The sequence below is a fragment of the Dendrobates tinctorius genome, unplaced genomic scaffold (assembly GCF_039654945.1).
Source record: "Dendrobates tinctorius isolate UK_male_01 unplaced genomic scaffold, ASM3965494v1 ptg000046l, whole genome shotgun sequence".
NCBI lineage: Eukaryota > Metazoa > Chordata > Amphibia > Anura > Dendrobatidae > Dendrobates > Dendrobates tinctorius.
Window position 1 is genome coordinate 1,406,360 of NW_027361714.1, and position 22,993 is coordinate 1,429,352.

The 22,993-nt window shown below is 45.4% G+C and overlaps 1 protein-coding gene across 1 annotated transcript in view; it reads right to left on the reverse strand.

Annotated features, from left to right (window-relative positions):
- The window catches only part of UST (uronyl 2-sulfotransferase), a 428,747-nt gene that overhangs the window by 104,092 nt on the left and 301,662 nt on the right, over nt 1-22,993 (reverse strand). The window contains exon 3 of the mRNA XM_073575653.1: nt 17,576-17,731. Coding sequence (XP_073431754.1) covers nt 17,576-17,731 — 156 coding nt within the window. The remainder of the gene's footprint in view (nt 1-17,575; nt 17,732-22,993) is intronic.

Below are 22,993 nucleotides of genomic sequence, written 5' to 3' on the forward strand. Positions count from 1 at the left end.
CTCTTAACTGCGGGAGAAATTGAGATATCGCATAGTAAATTGCTTTTAGCTCCTTTACATTAGAGGAGGTTTCTATCTCATGTTTACCCCACCGGCCTTGTATCATGTGCTCCTCCAGGTGGGCCCCCCAGCCCCAGGGGCTAGCATCCGTGGTGAGCACCTTGGAGGGAGTTATGCACCATTGCACTCCCTTAGACAAATTGGTAGGATTTAACCACCACTTTAGGGATTTAACAACTTCTGGCGATAGGGACATCCTCCCTTCCAACCGCCCCTGCAGTCTCTCTGATTCCTGCAGAATAGCCCACTGTAGTGTTCTAGAGTGGAACTGGGCCCATTGCACCGCTGGGATGCACGATATCAGGGACCCCAGCAAAGACATACCCTGTCTCAATGATATTACGGGTCTTTCTGTAGTATTCCGTATCTTATTGATTATGGCCACTAGTGTTGAGCATTCCGATACCGCAAGTATCGGGTATCGGCCGATACTTGCTGTATCGGAATTCCGATACCGACTTCCGATATTTTTTCAATATCGGAATTCGGCATCGGAATCGGAAGTTCAAAGTTGATTGACAGACTGACGTCATCATGATGCGCGGTGTGTGCGCATCATGATGCGCCGTCATTTCGGGCCTTCCGGGGGTCTCTGCCGGCCTGCCGGGGGGCTGTGCCGGCCTGCCGGGGGGCTGTGTGGACTGCCCGGGGTCTGTACCGGCCTGCCGGGGGGCTGTGCCGGCCTGCCGGTGGTCTGTGCACCCTGTGGGGGTCTGTACCGGCCTGCCGGGGGGCTGTGCCGGCCTGCCGGTGGTCTGTGCACCCTGTGGGGGTCTGTACCGGCCTGCCGGGGGGCTGTGCCGGCCTGCCGGTGGTCTGTGCACCCTGTGGGGGTCTGTACCGGCCTGCCGGGGGGCTGTGCCGGCCTGCCGGTGGTCTGTGCACCCTGTGGGGGTCTGTACCGGCCTGCCGGGGGGCTGTGCCGGCCTGCCGGGGGGCTGTGCTGATGTCCGGGGGTCTGTGCAAGCATCGTCCGATGGGACTACAAGTCCCATCGGGCGATGCCTGCTACCATGACAGTGATTGACACATTAGCCAATGATGGGACAGTAGTAGTCCCATCATCCGGCTAATGTGTTAAATGTTAAAAAAAAAAAAAAAATACTACATACATACTACATGCATGCTACATACATACTACATGCTACATACATACTACATACATACTACATACATGCTACATACATACTACATGCATGCTACATACATACTACATGCTACATACATACTACATGCTACATACATACTACATGCATGCTACATACATACTACATGCTACATACATACTACATATATACTACATACATACTACATACATGCTACATACATACTGCATGCTACATACATACTACATACATACTACATACATACTACATGCATGCTACATACATACTACATGCATGCTACATACATACTACATGCATGCTACATGCATGCTACATGCTACATACATACCACATACATACTACATACATACTACATACTACATATATACTACATGCATGCTACATACATACTACATGCTACATACATACCACATACATACTACATACATGCTACATACTACATACATACTACATACATACTACATGCATGCTACATACATACTACATGCATGCTACATACATACTACATGCCACATACATACCACATACATACTACATGCTACATACATACTACATATATACTACATGCATGCTACATGCAATGGCATAAAGTGAGACTAGGGACTTTTTTTTTTTTAAGTGGCGGAGGAATACAGTGCGGAAGGATACCTATCTTCCGTCATTGGATTCCTGCAGCCCGTAGAGAACGGCAGCAACAGCTGATGCTGCAGTTCTCTACCCAAGATCGTCGTGGGACACACTCGTGGACTGCTTCGGATCGTGGGTGAGTATTTTTGTGGTTTGTTATGTTAATATTTATTCCGGAAAAGACAATGGCTTCGGGGAACAATGTGACAAGTATTGGTAAGTATGTTACTCTATGTTATATGTACTGTATGTCTATGTATGTATTGTATGAATGTATTGTATGTATGTAGTATATATGTGGTATGTATGTAGCATGTAGTATGTATGTAGTATGTATGTAGCATGCATGTAGCATGCAGTATGTATGTAGCATGCATGTAGTATATATGTAGTATGTATGTGGTATGTATGTAGCATGCATGTAGTATGTATGTAGCATGCATGTAGTATGTATGTAGCATGTATGTAGCATGTAGTATGTATGTAGCATGCATGTAGTATGTATGTAGCATGCATGTAGTATGTATATGGTATGTATTTAGCATGTAGTATGTATGTAGCATGCATGTAGTATATATGTGTTATGTATGTGGTATGTATGTAGCATGCATGTAGCATGCATGTAGTATGTATGTAGTATGTATGTAGTATATATGTAGTATGTATGTAGCATGTAGTATGTATGTAGCATGCATGTAGTATATATGTAGTATGTATGTAGCATGTAGTATGTATGTAGCATGCATGTAGTATATATGTAGTATGTATGTAGCATGTAGTATGTATGTAGCATGCATGTAGTATGTATGTAGCATGCATGTAGTATGTATATGGTATGTATGTAGCATGTAGTATGTATGTAGCATGCATGTAGTATATATGTGTTATGTATGTGGTATGTATGTAGCATGCATGTAGCATGCATGTAGTATGTATGTAGTATGTATGTAGTATATATGTAGTATGTATGTAGCATGTAGTATGTATGTAGCATGCATGTAGTATATATGTAGTATGTATGTAGCATGTAGTATGTATGTAGCATGCATGTAGTATATATGTAGTATGTAGCATGTAGTATGTATGTAGCATGCATGTAGTATATATGTAGTATGTAGCATGCAGTATGTATGTAGCATGCATGTAGTATATATGTGTTATGTATGTAGCATGTAGCATGCATGTAGCATGCATGTAGTATGTATGTAGTATATATGTGGTATGTATGTAGCATGCAGTATGTATGTAGCATGCATGTAGTATATATGTAGTATGTATGTTGCATGTAGTATTTATGTAGTATGAATGTAGCATGTATGTAGTATGTAGTATGAATGTAGCATGTATGTAGTATGCATGTATGTATGTAGCATGTAATTTTTTTTTTTTTTTTTTTTTACATTTAACACATTAGCCGGATGATGGGACTACTACTGTCCCATCATTGGCTAATGTGTCAATCACTGTCATGGTAGCAGGCATCGCCCGATGGGACTTGTAGTCCCATCGGACGATGCCTGCACAGACCCCCGGAGCCTGCACAGACCACCGGCAGGCCGGCACAGCCCCCCGGCAGGCCGGCACAGCCCCCCGGCAGGCCGGCACAGCCCCCCGGAGCCTGCACAGCCCCCCGGCAGGCCGGCACAGCCCCCCGGCAGGCCGGCACAGTCCCCCGGAGCCTGCACAGACCACCGGCAGGCCGGCACAGACCACCGGAGCCTGCACAGACCCCCTGGCAGGCCGGCACAGCCCCCCGAAAGGCCCGTACAGACCCCAGAGAGGCTGTACAAGGGCAGGAAAGGGTTTTTCTTATTCCGATACCGGAAGTCCCATAGACTTGAATGGGACTTCCGGTATCGGAATCGGCGATACCGATACTTTTTTTAAAGATCGGCCGATACCATCCGATACGATACTTTGAAGTATCGGACGGTATCGCTCAACTCTAATGGCCACTGCTTTAGCGTCTGGCAGAAAGCACTTCTGACTTACAGAATCTACTTGCAGGCCTAGGAACCTCTGACAGGTAACTGGTTCTAGTCTGGACTTCTCCCAGTTGATCAGCCATCCTAGCGTTTGTAGGGATGAGATAATCTTGGTCATTCTTGTTTTGCACTGAGAAACAGAATTCCCCACTACAAGCAGGTCGTCCAAGTAAGGGACCACTAGTGTGTCATTCAGCCTTACATACGACATCACTTACAGCATCAATTTGGTAAATACCCGAGGAGCTATGGATAGCCCGAATGGCATTGCCACAAACTGGAAATGCTGAACCCGACCCTTGAACCAGACCGCTACCCGCAGGAACTTCTGGTGCTCTTGGTATATGGGTAGATGGTAATAGGCATCCTTTAGGTCCAAAACTGCCATGTAACACCTGGGAAACAAAGGTTTTATTGCAAAATTTATTGACTCCATCTTAAATGGCCTCAGCCTTAAGAAGGTATTAAGCTTCTTTAAATTTATTATGGTCCTAAAAGAGCCATCTGGTTTTGGGACTAAAAATAGAGGAGAATAAAAGCCCATTCCTTCTTCGTCCCCTGGGACCTCTATTAGGACCTGTTTAGTTAGTAATACTGCAATCTCCATCTCCAGTGCTTCCTGCTGTATCTGGGACTTCATGGAAGTCAATAGGAAGAAGTTCGGTGGATGCCGAACAAATTCTAGTTTTAGGCCTGATGAGACTATATCAATGGCCCATGGGTTTGATGTTACCTTCCCCCATTGGTGGCTGAATTTCAGTAGTCTGCCACCTACCGGTGTGCTGGTATTAGCGGAACCTGTCTCCTCTGAAGGGACGCTTCCCGAATAGATTGCCCCTCTGTTTGGGGTCCTTATTTCCCCAGCGATCCTGGGGTTTAAAGTCCTTCTTTTTGCCAAACGGCGGCTTTCTGTAGGACCTCCTATTGAAGGGAATATACGGGTTAGGAAAACCTTTTTTTCTCTCTCCCGCTTTTGTTAAAATCTCGTCCAGTTCCGTGCCAAATAGGTACTTACCCTGGCAGGGTATAGCACACAGTTTAGTTTTTGTCTGCGTGTCCCCTTTCCACCCCTTCAACCATAAGGCCCGCCGGCCTGCATTGGTTAGCCCCGCTGCTCTAGCCGATAAACGGAGAGAGTCCGCCGAGGAATCGGAGAGGAAGGCCGCTGCTCCTTTTATGAGGGGCATAGAGGACAGGAGTTTATTCCTGCCCACTCCGTTTTTAATTTTGTCCTCTAGGTCATTTAGCCATACCAACATTGATCTTGCTGCGCACGTGGCTGCTATTGCGGGCTTAAAAGCTGCCGCACATGCTTCCCAGGATCGTTTAAGGAGTGTATCGGTCTTACGATCTGATGAGTCAGCCAAAGTTCCTGAATCCTCTACCGGCAGGGAGGATCTACGAGAGGTAGAGGCCACCGCCGCATCCACTTTGGGGGCTCTCGACCAAGCTGTCAATTCCTCATCGTCAAACGGATATTTACGCTTTGACGTTAAGGGCAGGAAGGTTTTCTGCCCCTGTTTTTCCCACTCCCTTTTCACCAGCTCTTTTATAGCTGGGACCACTGGGAATGCTCGGACCTTCCTACGGGAAATGACTGCAAACATTATGTCCTGTGGAGTCTTGGGGTCCTTACTCTCAGGTAGCCCCATGGTATTTCGGACAGACTTAACTAAGTTACTGACGCTGTCCGTAGGGAAACACGCCTGCTCCTCGTCCTCTGAGGAAGGGTATTCCTGGGATCTATCAGAGTCTAGCTCCCCGGATTCTGATGGCGACCTTGACGCCGGCGAAGCTCCTCCTCTTGGTGAACTTATCTGTCTCACGGAGGAGTGACCCCCCAGACTACTGGTGCTGCCCAAGGCCCGTAACTCTTCCCTAATTATCGCTCGGATATCCTCTTTTTTCCGTGAGGATTCCTCCTGTAAGGCCTCCTCAATACACGCTTGGCATAATCTTTTAGGGTGGCCGTCTGGGAGGGGCTGAGAACATAAGGCACACTCTCTATTTTTCGCCTTCTCTGTTCTTTTGGCCTAAAAGGGGGGTATGGACCAGAAAAAAGAGGGACCATCAGTTATTTAATCTGACTAAACACACTCACCCGTGAGTCTCGTCAGCAAACTACCGGCTGCGGGGTCCGCGCCTCAAGCTGAGGCGAGGCGTGGGATGATTTCTTCTCCTTCCGCTTTCTCTCCAGGGGCTCAATTTGCCTGGAAGGTCCGCTAGATTCCTTCCTGGAGCTGCCACTTCTTCTGGTGCTGCTGCTTCTCCTAGTAGCACCGCTTTGTCTGCTGCCATGTGGGGATTCCACTGGCTGACTTAGCGGGAGCGAAGCTGGGTCATCTATGGATGACATGACTGTGCACTGGCGCTGCCTCCGTGGCTTCCTTTTATAATCTTACCATTTTTTTTTTTTCATCCTCCATTTTTTTTTTTTTATCCCCTTCTGTGCATGCGCGGGCATTCTCTCGCGAGCGCCGCCTCCTGCGCTGATCCCGGAAGTCTTCCATGCCCTTACTTCCGGGTTGCCTGCCTGGGAGCGCCGCTGGAAGCGCTGATGCCGCGGCCCCGACAGTGACACCCCACACACGGCCCACACGTTAACCCCTGCAGGTATGACCCCCGGTAGCGCTGCCTGGCACAACGCTCAGGCTCTTCTGTTTCTCTCGGGGGAGGGGGGGGGGGGGCGCGGCCACCATCCATGATATGCCTAATGGCATTGTGTAATGCGTTCGTCCCCTTCCTGGGGGTGGGGGGGTGGGACATATGCCCCTGTCCCCTCAGTGAGCCTTGGCACCTTCTTACCTCCGGCCTCACCTGCATTACCAGCTCTGGGGGGGGGGAACCATCACCTCTCTGCCCGACGCTGCCTCCAGTCCTGGGGCCCCTGCTGCTCATATTATGCAGGCAGGCGGCTACCAGACCAGGTATCCTCTTCTGCGGGTTCCTTCCTAGGAACAGGAAACCAAACTGAGGGAGCGAGGGGGACCACCCCATTTATCTCTCTGTAGGTTTCCTGTTCCTGAGGCGGATCCCCTCTCAGTGGGTGCTGTCGTGGCGAAGAGGAAAAAATTTACGACAACTCTCATATTGTCAAAGTCTTGAGCTTTTCCCAACCGTATTTTTTACCCTCCAAAAATTCTTTGGGTAACATGTTTGCATTGCAGTTAATGTAACAAAAAACTCAGGCCCGATTCATTAAAACTGGTGATTCATCTTAATGATGGTCATGCAGGAGTAAGATGAGCCTAATTTATTAAGAGGTGCATGCTACTTAAAGAATTAGGTGCATCTTATCACTAGCGTACACGTGTTCATGCACCTCTCCAGAAGTGTTACTCCAATTTTGTGAAAGCATTTGTAAAGTTTTGAACAACTTCTCAGGGTGTTTTAAAGGCAGAAATCTGAATGAATTGGGGCTTCAATCTCTACCTGCTCTTGGTCTAAAAATTAACTTGAACCAAGGGACTTTGTAAATGTTTTTTTTTAATTGCAATGATTTTAATTATTTTTTTAGCTACAGTATGAAAAAGTATAATAAACAACAAATTACAAAAACAGTTTATGGCGAATAGAAAGAGAAATGACATAATATCATCTAGCAGCATAAATGCAATATACTGTATAGAATAACATGATCTGTGATTACGTTTACAAGTCTAGAAATCGTTATTTCATGGTCCCAATACAGACTTAGTTTAATGGACCAGCCAGGGGTCTTTGGACAGGAACTGAGACACATTGGCATATGAAGATGCAGAGTTTAGGTGTTGAACTTGAAACCAATAGCCTGTTCATAGATCACAGCTTGTACTTTAACCCTGAAAAATCGATAAGTAGTCCAGTTCTCACACATACAGTATATCACAAAGGTGAGTACACCCTTCAAATTTTTGTAAATATTTTATTATATCTTTTCGTGGGACAACACTGACGGATAACACTTTGATACAATGTAATGTAATCAGTGTACAGCTTGCATAAAAGTGTAAATTTGGTGTGCCCTCTAAATAATTCAACATACAGCCAATAATGTCTAAACTGCTGGCAACAAAAGTGAGTACACCCTGAAGTGAAAATGACCAAATTGTTCCCAAAGTATGAACATTTTATATGGCCACCATTATTTTCAAGCACTGCCTTAATTCTCTTGGGCATGGAGGTCACTAGAGCTTCTTAGGTTGCCACTGGAATGCTCTTCTACTCCTCCATGACGAAATCACGGACCTGGCGGATGTTAAAGACCTTGCGCTCCTACACCTTCCATTTGAGGATGTCTCACAGATGCTCAATAGGGTTTATATCTGGAGGCATGCTTGGCTAGTCCGGCACCTTTACCCTCAGTTTCTTTATCAAGGCAGTGGTCATCTTGGAGGTGCGTTTGGGGACGTTATCATGTTGGAATACTGCCCTATGGCCCAGTTTATGAACGAAGGGGATGATGATTTTCTGCAGAATGTCACAGCACATATTGGCATTCATGGTTCCCACCATGACACTCCTACCACCATGCTTGAATGTAGGCAAGACAAACTTATCTTTGTACTCCTCACCTGGCTTAAGACACCATCTTAACCAAGTAAGTTTATCTCGGTCTCATCAGACCACAGGACATGATTCCAGTAAGCCATGTTCTTAGTCTGTTTGTCTACAGCAAACTGTTGCCAGGGTTTTTTGTGCATCATCTTTAGAAGAGACTTCCTTCTGGGACGATAACCACACAGATCAATTTGATGAAGTGGGTGGCGTATGATCTGAGCACTGACAGGCTGATCCCCAACCCCTTTAACCTCTGCAGCAATGCTGGCAGCACTCATAAGTTTATTTTGAAAAGACGACCTTTGCATATGACGCTGAACACATGCACTCAAACTCTTTGGTCGAACATGGCGAGGCCTGTTTTAAGTGGAACCTGGCATGGTAAACCTCTGTTTGGTCTTGACCACTGTGCTGCAGCTCAGTTTCAGGCCATATTTATGTAGAGCACCAGTCTTTTTTTCAGATCCTCAGAGAGTTATTTGCCATGAGGTGCCATGTAGAACTTCCAGTGACCAGTATGACACAATGTGAGAGATAACGCCACATTTACCATTCACAACTGAAACCATGTCACACTAAAGAATCACAGAACACCATGGAGGGAAATGACTATATGGGCAAAATTTGGCCATTTTCACTTAGGGGTGTACTCACTTTTGTTGCCAGCGGTTTATACTGTACATTAATGGCTCTGTGTTGAGTACCTTAGAAGGCACACCAAATTTACACCGTTGTGTAAGCTGTACATTGATTACTTTACATTGTATCAAAGTGTCATATCTTCAGTGTTGTCCCATGAAAAGATATAATAAAATATTTACAAAATGAAAGGGGTGTACTGACTTTTGTGATATACTGTATAGCACAATGTAGGAGTTAATATGTATAACCATATTTTTCTGACTATAAAACAAAACACTAAAAGACAAACAAAAATCTAGAAAGTACCTGTGTCTGTCTTAGCGTTCATTGTCAAAATTTAGGGATGAGCGGACCCGTGGAAGTTCAAGTTTTGGTAATCGACCGAAAATTTTTTCCAAGGTTCAGTTCAGGTACGAAAACCTGAACCCCATTGAAGACAACGGAGACCCAAACTTTAGGTCTCTCTCTAGCAGACTTCCTTCGGAAATTCCAAACATTGCAATGGTGTTCGACATTTAGCATCGGACATTAACTGTCCGGTACGAACACCGAACTATGAAGATCAGGATCGCTCATCTTTTTCAGGAAGGACCCTCCTGAACACTTCCTTAAAGGGGTTGTTGTTCACAGGATAGGTGATGGAGAATGGGAATCTTCTATCCTTGTTACAATGGAGCATCACTGCACATGCTCCACCGCTGCTTTAGTCATTCCCTGTGGAGATGCCTAGTGAAAACCAGGTAGCCACTAAGTCATGCCCATCCAGGGTTTTCACGTCCAATGGTGCAATCCACACTCACCGTCGTCACACACCATTCTACTCAACAATATGTGCATACTAGGAAAGGAATTCTAAATTGATGAGAGGCAAGGATGGGGCTTAGCAATGGACACTTCCAGAATCAAGGGCCTCATAGCAGGCGTATTATCGCCAGAAATGGGTTCTACGTAACTGAGTTACATCTATAGCAGATGTTACTTTACAGCAATGGTAAATGTCCCACTGGTGGCTACCAAACTTCAGCATTAGAGTCTCCTTAGACATTTTTTAACTAAAGACTGCAAACACTACACACTTTTCTAAACCCACTCAAATAACAAGCTTTCAAGACTACTCAGACAGCTCGTTTTCTGGACCTATTGCTAGATAAAGTGACATAATAAGTCTTGAACTCTTTGAATTCTTGCTCCATGCCATCATTTTTTCAGTTATCCATTAAAAGTTAGCCACCACTGGGGCTCAATATTTTACTTATGATGGGAGAGAATCAGTAGGATACATGGATACAAGTAAGTAAGCAGTATTATTTTCAGTGCCAGCTGATGATATATCCACACTGCCATTCCTGTGAACACTTACGGCAAACTGTAATCTAGACACAGTGATAAATATGAACCCTGCAATTAGAATATGTATGTTATTAGGTAAATGCAAGAGTTGTCACAAGCTTGGTTATAGTCGGAGGAGGATTCATGGAAAGCTGGTGTTTTTCATACAACCATTTATCCTAAGACAACCATCTATTCCTAATATAATAACCTATAACCATAAAGCTAAACTATAACTACATGTAACTATTACTTACAACTATGTGTAATAGCTAGCACTTTAACCCCTTCACGACATTTGACGCCACATAGGCGTCATGAAAAGTCGTGGCAAAACGACCCATGACGCCTACGCGGCGTCATGAAAAGATCTCCCTCATGCGGGTCGGGTGAGCGGGTTCAATGAAAGTTCACCCGACCCGCCGGTACAGGGGGACCTAGATTTGACCCCAGGGGGGGTGGCTTCGCCCCCCCGGGGATACAATCACTCCCAGTGACCTTTTTGTCACCCCCCTCGCATCTGATTGGAGCTAGTGTCCATGTGACGCTAGCCCTCCAATCAGATGTGGAGGGGAGGGGTAAAATCATGGCTGCCGCATTCCTCAACTTCATCCCGTCCGTGGAAGCTGAGGAACGAAGTGCCAGACTGCCGCCCTGACCTGCGATCGCCGCCGCTGTCACCGCCGCCGCTGCTGCCACCACTGCCTTCCAGTAGTATACCTCTCTCCTCCGCTGCCTAATTCCAGCCCCTCCCACCTCCGCTCACTCACCCCTGCCCCCTGATACTCCCCCAGCACCCCCGATCTCCCCCACCCCCCCATGATCATCCACCTGCTGTTACCTCTTCTGCCAGCTCCTCAGCCGCCTACTGCCTCCTGTGCCTGAGAGCCCCCTCCTGTGCCCCAGTGATCACTCTGATTAACCCCTGCCCCCCTGATTAACCCCTGCCCCCCTGATTAACCCCTGCTGCTGCAGGTTCTTTTATTTCTTTATCTCCTCAGCCACCTCCTGCCCCCCGGTGCCTGACAACCCCCCCTGCCCCTGGTGATCCCCCAGCACCCCTGATCATCCCCCAGCACCCTTGATCCTCCCCCAGCACCCCCGATCTCCCTCAGCACCCCCGATCATCCACCTGCTGTTTCCACATCTGCGAGCTCCTCAGCCGCCTACTGCCTCCTGTGCCTGAGAGCCCCTCCTGTGCCCCAGTGATCACCCTCATTAAACCCTGCCCCCTGATTAACCCCTGCCCCCTGATCAACCCCTGCCCCCCTGATTAACCCCTGTTGCTGCAGTTTTTTTTATTTCCTTATCTCCTCAGCCACCTCCTGCCCCCCGGTGCCTGACAGCCCTCCTCTGCCCCTGGTGATCCCCCAGCACCCCTGATCATCCACCAGCACCCTTGATCACCCCCAGCACCCCTGATCACCCCCCTGCACCTCTGATCATCCCCCTGCACCCATGATCACCCCCACTGTTGCTGCCGCCGCTGGTTCCGTCTCCACCTAATTCTCCTCAGCGCCCTCCTGCGCTTGACAGCCCCTTTCTGCCCCTGGTGACCATCTCCCAGCCCCAGTGATCACCCCTGATCACCCCCTTCCCTCCTGATCACCCCCCTGCTGCTGCCGCTGGTTCCATCTCCACTTCCATCTCCTCAGTCCCCTCCTGCCCCCCGCGTGCCTGGCAGTCCCCTCCTGCCCCCCCGTGCCTGACAGTCCCCTCCTGCCCCCCGTGCGCCTGACAGTCCCCTCCTGACAGCCCATTCCTCCAGTAAAAAGTTTCACCAAACACTCGCACATACACACGCACACTATAATAAAGGTTTTTTACACACGCACACACACCACACGCACAATGTCCCGCTCATCCCAGTCCCAAAGGGTCTACTCAGTTGAGGAGGCATATGAAATTATTGCCTCTGATACTGATAGTGAGAGAGATGACCCCACCTTTCTCTATTCCTCCCACGCTTCCTCTTCCAGCGACACAGACTTGCCACCACCGAGATGTCGCAGGACGAGAAATCGTCCGAAGCCCAGGGAGGAAGAGTCGGAGGCCTTAGAGGAAGAGTCGGGTATCTTGGAGGAAGTCTCACAGCCAAGTGTGAGTTTCCCCCAACCTAGTGCTAGTGACGCCCAACCTAGCATTAGGTCTCCCTCCTGGACCCCCGTCCCTGAAAATTTTACTCCACGGATTCCTGATTTTGTTCCCCAATGAGGAATCCAGTTTGAGACTGCCAACTTCAGGGAAATAGACTTTTTCAAAGTCTTTTTCTCGGAGTCACTCGTCAGTCTAATGGTGGAGCAAACAAACTTGTATGCCCAACAATTTTTGGCGGAACACCCAATTTCTTCATTCTCTACTTGGAGTCCTGTGGACTCTGTAGAAATGATTAAATATTGGGGACTGGTCCTTCACATGGGGATTGTGAAGAAACCAGAAATTCGCCAATACTGGAGTACTGATATTTTATATCAAACTCCAGTATTTGGCATGGTGATGACTCGGAAACGGTTTGAGGCTATTCATAAATTTCTTAATTTCAGGGACAACACTGAAATCCTTCCCCGCGATGACCCGAATTTTGATAGACTGTTCAAAATTCGGCCAGTCGTCGAACACTTCAACAACAAGTTTGCTGAAGTGTACATTCCCGAAAGGGAAATTTGTGTGGATGAATCCCTCATCCACTTCAAAGGGAGGCTTCAGTTCCGTCAGTACCTGCCCAGCAAAAGGGCAAGGTACGGGATGAAACTCTACAAGCTGTGTGAGAGTACCTCAGGGTACACTCTCAGCTTTAGAGTTTACCAAGGAAAGGACAGTAGGATCCAGCCCCCAGAATGTCCACTTGCTTTGGGGGTGAGTGGGAAAATAGTGTGGGATATGGTCCACCCTCTGCTTGATAAAGTTTACCATCTGAACGTTGATAACTTTTATACAAGCATCACACTATTTCAATCCCTCTCTGCCAGAGCTACCTTCGTTTGCCACTAATTGAGCATCCTCTCCGAAAGGGTGAGACTCGAGCTCAATGTAGCGGCAACATGCTTGTGGTCAAGTTCAAAGACAAAAGAGATGTCTTTGTCTTGACCACAATCCATGGTCCCGGCACCACGGCCACCACCATTCCAGGTACCCCAGCACCGGTCCACAAACCGGACTGTGTCCTGGTGTACAACCATCACATGGGGGGAGTTGATCTTTCTGATCAAGTCCTCCAGCCCTATAGTGCCATGTGGAAAGCGAAGGTGTGGTACAAAAAACTGGCTGTGTACCTCGTGCAAATGGCACTGTATAATGCATGCGTGCTATCACGATGTGCAGGCCAGGACCACTCCTTCCTTGATTTCCAGGAGGCGGTGATAAAGGCCATGATTTTTGGAGAGGAGGACGGAGCGCACCCCAGCACCCCTGGAACTCAAGTTTCCCGTATGGTACCAGGGCAACATTTTCCCCGTGAGGAGAGAAAAAAAAAAAGGTGTCGGGTATGCTATAAAAGGGGGACAAGAAGGGAAACTCGTTTCCAATGTGAAACGTGTCCCGACAAACCTGGACTGTGTTTGAATGAATGCTTCAGAATTCATCACACGTCCATGGACTAAACACATCCTGACACTCCACTACAGAACTCACCCACACCAGCCTGACATACTCAACACCACACACACCAACCTGACGTACACTACACCACACACCAACCTGACGTACACTACACCACACACACCAACCTGATGTAGTATCAGGTTGGTATGTGTGGCGTAGTGTACGTCAGGTTGGTGTGTGTGTGTGGCATAGTGTACGTCAGGTTGGTGTGTGTGGTGTATACTATACCACACACACCAACCTGACAAACACTACACCACACCACACACCAACCTGACGTACACTACGCCACACACACCAACCTGATGTAGTATCAGGTTGGTATGTGTGGCGTAGTGTATGTCAGGTTGGTGTGTGTGTGTGGCGTAGTGTACATCAGGTTGGTGTGTGTGTGTGGCGTAGTGTACATCAGGTTGGTGGGTGTGGTGTGTACTTTTTCATTTTTACAGATCAATTTGTGAATTACTTGGGGGTTCAAAGTGCTCACTATGCATCTAGATAAGTTCGTTGGGGTGTCTAGTTTCCAAAATGGGGTCACTTGTGGGGGTACTCCAATGTTTAGGCACATAGGGGCAGTCCAAACACGACATGGTGTCCGCTAACTATTGGAGCTAATTTTCCATTCCAAAAGTCAAATGGCGCTCCTTCCCTTCAGGGCCCTGCCGTGCACCCAAATAGTGGTTTATAACCACATATGAGGTATCAGTGTACTCAGGAGAAATTGCCCAACAAATTTTAGGACCCATTTAATCCTGTTGCCCATGAAAAAATGTAGGCAAAAAGAAATTTTTTGGGAAAAAAAAGTACTTTTTCATTTTTACAGATCAATTTGTGAAGTACCTGGGGGTTCAAAGTGCTCACTATGTATCTAGATAAGTTCGTTGGGGTGTCTAGCTTCCAAAATGGGGTCAGTTGTGGGGGTACTCCAATGTTTAGGCACACAGGGGCAGTCCAAACACGACATGGTGTCCGCTAACTATTGGAGCTAATTTTCCATTCCAAAAGTCAAATGGCGCTCCTTCCCTTCAGGGCCCTGCCGTGCGCCCAAACAGTGGTTTATGACCACATTTGTGGTATCAGTGTACTCAGGAGAAATTGCCCAACACATTTTAGGATCCATTTTATCCTGTTGCCCATGAAAAAATGTAGGCAAAAAGAAATTTTTTGGGAAAAAAAAAGTACTTTTTCATTTTTACAGATCAATTTGTGAAGTACCTGGGGGTTCAAAGTGCTCACTATGTATCTAGATAAGTTCGTTGGGGTGTCTAGCTTCCAAAATGGGGTCAGTTGTGGGGGTACTCCAATGTTTAGGCACACAGGGGCAGTCCAAACACGACATGGTGTCCGCTAACTATTGGAGCTAATTTTCCATTCCAAAAGTCAAATGGCGCTCCTTCCCTTCAGGGCCCTGCCGTGCGCCCAAACTGTGGTTTATGACTACATATGAGGTATCGTTGTACTCAGGAGAAATTGCTCAACAAATTTTAGGATCCATTTTATCCTGTTGCCCAGGTGAAAATGAAAACATTGATGCTAAAAAAAAAATTTGTTGGAAAAATTAAAATGTCCATTTTTTCCTTCCACGTTGCTTTAGTTCCTGTGAAGCACCTGAAGGGTTAATAATCTTCTTAAATGTAGTTTTAAGTAGCTAGAGGGGTGCAGTTTTTAGAATGGTGTCACTTTTGGGAATTTTCTGCCATATAGACCCCTCAAAGTGACTTTAAATGTGAGGTGGTCCCTAAAAAAAATGGTTTAGTAAATTTTGTTGCAAAAATGAGAAATCACTGGTCAACTTTTAACCCTTATAACTTCCTAACAAAAAAAATGTTGTGTTCCAAAATTGTGCTGATGTAAAGTAGACATGTGGGAAATGTTATTTATTAACTAGTTGTGTCACATAACTCTCTGGTTTAACTGAATAAAAATAAAAAACTTGAAAATTGCAAAATTTTCAAAATTTTCGCCAAATTTCCATTTTTTTCACAAATAAACGCAAAAATTTTCGACCTAAATTTACCACTAACATGAAGCCCAATATGTCACGAAAAAACAATCTCAGAATCGCTAGGATGCGTTGAAGCGTTCCTGAGTTATTACCTCATAAAGGGACACTGGTCAGAAATGCAAAAAATGGCCAGGTCATTAAGGTCAAAATAGGCTGGGTCATGAAGGGGTTAAAGGAAATCTGTAAGCTCAAATTTACACTTCAAACTAACCACATAGCCTTGTAGGGGACAGAGCAACAATGAAAATCATTCTTTTACTTGTCATATCTGTTCACCCGTCCCCCCCCCAAAAAAAAGAACTTCATGCAATATGCAAATTAGGGTGGTGGGGGCACCCTTGATGTGGCTAAATGGCTCCAAATTGGAGAACAGATGCTGGACTGCATCAGAGTAAGTATGTAACAATCCTGAAATGCTGTCCTTTTTCAGTTAATTGTACACAATGAATAAAGTACATGGGAGATGTCTAACCTTACAGCGTAATTAACAGGAGACCTTGAGATTTCTTGCTATAATTTCTTTCTTCGCATTTCCTTATTAAAGTTTACAGGAAGTGAAACCAAGTCAGCAATTTTACTGAACTAAACAACATTTCCAAAAACGTTAAATTATTCCATAGCTGGGCTGCAAAACAAAATAGCAAAGATTCTTGCGTTCAGTCACTCTGATCGGTTTGATTTTTATTTTCATATTGGTTCCAAGTAAAAATGTCTGACTTGTTCTAACTTTTATCAAAGTCATCTGTAAATGTAAAATCACCAGTAAAGAATTAAGGTAGAAATACGGATTTATTTGCTGAAATATTAATGTTTGACAGTTGACACAACAAGGTAATGTAAGGAATCCTATCATTTGATTGTTTACATCTAAAATTACAAAGCCAAAAGGAGGATATGATATGATGACAAAGATCACTAGGGTTGTTGGCACATAAGAATATACTCCCATACCCCAACCCCGTCAGCAATTATCCTATCAATTAGAGTCTTGTTGGAGTCTGACAAACTAAATCTCAACATATATCATTAGACACTAGTGTAATGTGTATGTGAATGCCTGACAACTATTAGTTGATGATTAGTTGAGATGATGATGTCCGATTTTGGAATGTCAATCACTTGATGGAGGTAAGCAGAAGGCAAAAGATGTCTCATAGAGAATACAGAAGTGCCTGGCCGAAAGAGCATCCCTATGTATGGGAACTATGATTGAGATGGCGGTCAGTGTATTTCTCATCGCAAACACTGAAGTGCTTAGCTAAATGAGCAATCCAATATATGGGAGCAATGGCAAAGACGGTGGTCTGCCAAGTGATGGGCAGAAGCAAGATTTTGCCTATAGCCATCTAATGTGTGTTGGGGGTTAAAAAGAGGTAACTCACAAAAACTACCAAGTAAGAGTAAATTAAAAGGTAGAGTATACAGTATATTCCTATGTGGCAGATTTATTGCCGATTTAACATATGCTCCATATAACTGAATGGGGATGTGAACAATGTGCCTGGACTTTTACATGGATGTTGAGTGTGAATATGCTCCTACTCTTTAAAAAGAAGGTCTTAAAAGTCTATGGAACTTTGAAAAATACAGTCAGACTTTGGAGTTATAGTTTTTTGAAAAGATCCCTCAGAACCCTGAAAAAGTAGATTTGCTTAACGTACCTGTTCACTTTTGGTCAGACGTGTTTTATTGTGAATGTCAGAAGTCACGAGATTGAAGCCATGTTTCTCGGACAGCATGCGTAGCAGTAAAACAACAGTCCTGCTACCACATTTTCCAACTCGGTTATACACAACTTGACTAGGGAAGGGTAGTACCTAAAGAAATGTGAAAGACACAGACGTTGTATGAGTAAAGAATCCTGACATTTCTCATATGACAGACATAAAAGATTCAGGGACCTAAATTACGGGAACTCCAACATTAAATGTAAACAGAAATTGCAATTTTGAACCTTTGTCTGGGACAATAAAGCATGAAGACAAATTTAGAGGCAATGTACAGTGTGCAATTGTACAGTAAAATTGCTGCTTTGTGCAGAGAAAAGAATCACTTTCAAGTAATACAACTATTTTATTATTACTGAAATGAGTAATGTAGCTCAACTTTGAAATCAAGCATTCAGTCTGCCAGCAGAGGTGTTCAGCTGGTGAAGCCAGTGAAATAGTGATATAAAAATGTATATAAATAATATCGGTAAAGCTAGGAAATATAGTTAGATTTACTAGGCTAAACTGAAGAAATATGGCTTTATTGTAGCAAAAGAAAAAAAAACAGATTGACATGCCTTGCACAATATGGACCTGATTCATCATTTCTCTTTAAGCTACTTTTCTTTTTAAACTTGTGGTTTTCGCTGAGAATTTTTTACATCAAATTCATCAAAATGACGCATGCTATTCATAAATTTGGCAAAGTCCAAAATTGTCTTTTTTTGTCTGTAACTGGTTTTGTGACTTTTTAGTGGGAAAAAAAAAAATCACACACTGCAAAATGTTCAAAAATTACTGGCATTCATGAAATCACTTCAGGATAGGACCGGTGAAGAGAGGAACCACATTTCAGGACTCTTTTACCACTCAGACCTCATAAACCTGGCTAAAGCATCTGGAATAGTCACACTGACATGAAAATCAAAAAACAAACCAAGCGGGCTAAATATTGATGCTAAGTAAGCCAACTAATAGTGTCATGTCCCACGACTTGGGAAATCGTTTAATATTTGCATTACTTGTGTTGTATCCTTGTTGCTAGGCAGAAGTTTGCCTTTCCCTGTATTTTGTCCCAACTCTCTCCCTGTAGTCCTGTGATGTATGTTTGTTCCCTCCCTTATCCTCCATTTTGTGATCGTCCCTCCATCTGTATGCATCTTCTTACATGTCCTCTGAAGAATATTCCTTTTTACCTGCTGCTTTCATCATAATACAAGAATTTCAGTTAAAGCATCCCTCTTTTCCTGGAGTCTTCTTACATGAGATCGTGGCTGAGTTAAGCTGTCTGATTAATCGGTATGAACGTCAGTACAGGTCGATACGGAAGGGGCCCAGAAAGAGAGGTCTATCCAGGCACCATACGTTCTACATATCCATGAGTCAGAATAGTAAAAAGGAATAACCTGCCTTCAGAGACAGTAACTCAAGGTCTGTGCTAAATCTCAGTGGAAAAGGACATTTTCCAGATAGACTGTAACCCAGTTCCAGCCAGACCCCAGCGTGCATAGAAGCTACACACTGCAGCTGAACAGAGAGGAATATAACTCCCATCATTACACAGGACCCTGCAGCTGCTCCAGCATTAGATACAAAGTATCAACTCTGTGCAGAGTCTCTGTGTATTTCCTGTTGCTGAACAGTGGGAAGTATAACCCCCATCATCAACTCTTCCTGCCTGCAATCTAATCATGTCTGAAGCAAGAAATACAATGTCCCTACCAGACTTACAAGCACAGGAAAGAGACCCAGACCCCCATCCACCATCTAGCAAAAGGGGAAAACATACAGTCAAACCCACATGGAAAGTCATGGAGAATTTAGAGACTGCAAAATGTGAATTATATAGTGATGTGTCTTCAGTATGGAAGAAAGTGCTGAGTCATATAGACACTGCATCAAGGCCTGCTTCTCATGAGTTACCACCAGAGGGAGTCCTAGAACAATTATGCACAGCATACCAAATGTATATGGAGAAGAGTGACCAATATATTATTCTCCTGAAGAAACTGAATCTCCCAGAGACTTTAAACGAATTGCAAGGTTTCCAGCAGCTTAATTCTGAAAGAGACTGCACTGTACGTGACATTAAAGCCAAGATAGAGGCTAGAATCGCACGGACACCAGATGCATCAACTCGCTCATCCAAATCGTGTAAGCACTCAAAACGTTCATCTAGGTCCAGTTCATCAAAATATTCTACTCTTACTGAGCAGCTTATAAGAGCACATGCTAAGGCTGAAACTACTAAGGTACAAGCTGCCTTTGCACAAAAGAGAGCAGAAATGGATGCAGAAGCGGCACGCGTGAAAGCGGAAAAGGAAGCTCTAGAGAAGGAATGTGAGCATGCAACAGCCATGGCAGAATTAAAGGTACTCGAGCAGGCTATCAGTGGGAGTCAAAGAGACAGCGTCAGTTTGTGTGAAATGGAGGCAGAAGACCCTATTGAACGCACAAGAGACTACGTGCTAAGCCAAGATGGCGAACCGCAGATCATCACTAACACACCTGATGGTGTTGACACTTCTCCAGAGCACCAGGATGCCGATCCACTTACAGAATCCTGCATTCAAGGTCATTACAATGCTCCCAAACTTGAACTTCCTTCATATTCCAGTATGCGCCAAAACCCTGCATCTCACCAAACTCCACAGGCTAATACCTACATGCAACCCAATATGCCGGCAGGTCATTATACCCTCGACAACCACACAGTGCCACCTCCGCAGGTAGCAGAAACTATACCCACCAAACCAGTTGCTGGACTAAATGCATATGCCACTCCATACTTCCCCACGTTTCAAGGCCAAGACGTCTCCACCCTTATGTACAACACCGCTCAGCCTACAATTGTGCATCCTAAGTCAGAAAGAACAGACATGTCCGACTTCGCAAGGTACATGATTCGCCGTGAACTTACTAAAACCGGTCTCACAAGGTTCGACGACCAACCTGAAAATTACAGAGGTTGGAAAAGTGCCTTTAGAACCGTAACTAGTGACCTCGGCATCACTGCTGCGGAAGAGCTGGACCTGCTGATCAGATGGTTAGGACCACAATCCACAGAGCGTGTCAAGAGACTCAGGTCTGTACATATCAGTAATCCAACGGCTGGTCTCATGGCTGCATGGGAAAGACTAGAGAGAAACTTTGGCAGTCCAGAAGCCATAGAGGATGCACTGTTCAAGCGACTACAGAGTTTTCCAAAGATATCAAGCAAGGACAATTCAAAGTTCCTAGAGCTCAGTGACCTGCTGTTAGAGCTCCAGCTGGCCAAGGCAGACACCCACCTACCTGGCCTCAGCTACCTGGACACTGCTCGTGGAGTAAACCCCATTATCTCCAAGCTACCATACAATGTACAAGAGAAGTGGACTGCAATAGGGTCAAAATACAAGAAAGACCATCAAGTGTCATTTCCTCCGTTCTCCTACTTCTGTGAGTTTATAAAAGACATTGCAGAGCGTAAGAACGACCCAAGCTTTTCCTATGGAGAATCCAGTGGCCCAGCTTCACCTCCTTCTAAATACGTGAGCACACTCGAATGACAGATACCGCAGGGGTCCAGTGTCAGTGAAGAAGACGGATATTCTTCCCTTACCAACATCAGCCCCAGGCAAGAACAACAAGGGTGAAAAGATAGAGAACCCAAATCGTGAGTGTCCCATCCACAAGAAGCCACATCCCTTAAAAAAGTGCATCGGCTTCAGGAAGAAACCGCTCCAAGAACGCAAGGAACTTCTAAAGAAGTTTGGGGTATGCTACAGATGTTGTGCTTCTACTGAACACCTTGCTAAAGACTGTAAAACTACAATTATGTGTATGGAGTGTGACAGTGAGGATCACGTACAAGCACTCCACCCATACCGTCCTGACTCTACACGTACTCCTTCCCCCACCACGAGCCATGGCAGGGAGGACGCAGCTCAAACTGCAAGTCATACCACAATATCTTCTTCATGCACAGAAGTCTGCGGAGAAGGTCTCTGGGACAAGTCCTGTGCGAAGATTTGCCTGGTGAACGTATATCACGTATACACGTAAACGTATAGGTCACCCAGAGAAAGCCGTGAAGGTGTACGTCCTCTTGGATGATCAGAGCAACCGATCACTTGCAAGGTCAGAACTCTTTGATATGTTTAACTTAAAAGGAAATGCTTACCCTTACACCTTAGGTACCTGCAGCGGTGTTACAGAGGTCTCTGGGAGAAGGGCCAGTGGTCTTATAGCGACATCCCTCGACAACACCGTGGAGATACCCTTACCCACACTTGTCGAGTGCAACCAGATTCCATCCAATCGAGAAGAGATCCCAACGCCAGAGGCTGCTCTTCATCACCCACATCTCAAGGGGATAGCAAACAAGATACCAGCCCTCAACAACAGCGCAGATATCCTGATTCTGCTTGGCAGAGACATTCTCCGGCTGCACAAGGTACGTCAGCAAATTAACGGACCACACGACGCACCATTTGCCCAACGCTTTGATCTAGGCTGGGTAATTATAGGCGATGTTTGCATACACAAGATGAAGAGACCTAATAACATCTCCTCTTACAAAACACACATCTTGCCAAATGGTCGCAGCACTCATTTTCAGCCATGCCCACATCATTACTGGGTGAAAGAGAAAGTGAGCAACACAAAGAGGCAACAGGAATCCTTCAACAACATGAACATGCTCCAGCCCTGGGACGAAAACCTCGGGTCAACAGTGTTCGATTCCACAAATGAAGACAACAAGTTAGCACCCACAAGGGAAGATAAAGAATTCATAAAGGTTATGGACAAAGAATTTGTTCAAGATGACTCCAACAGTTGGGTAGCTCCTTTACCCTTTTGTTTCCCAAGAGCGAGGTTGCCGAACAACCTGCAGCAAGCAACTGCAAGGTTCTCATCCTTAAAGCGTACCCTAAAGAGGAAACCAGAGATGGAGAAGCATTTCATTGACTTTATGCAGAACATCTTTGACAGAGATCATGCTGAACCTGCGCCACCACTGAAGGAAGGAGAAGAATGTTGGTACCTTCCATCCTTTGGTGTCTATCACCCTCGCAAGCCTAACCAGATCAGAGTGGTGTTTGACTCCAGTGCTCAGTATGAAGGCCTCTCTCTCAACAACCTGCTACTAACTGGACCCAACCTGAACAACAGCCTCCTTGGAGTATTGATCCGCTTCAGACAAGAACCTGTTGCTATAATGGCCGACATTCAGCAGATGTTTCATTGCTTCATCATGAAGGAAGACAGCAGAAACTATCTTAGGTTCCTATGGCACAAAGACAACAATGTCAACAATCAAGTCATAGACTACCGGATGAAGGTCCATGTCTTCGGCAACAGTCCTTCACCTGCTGTGGCGATCTACGG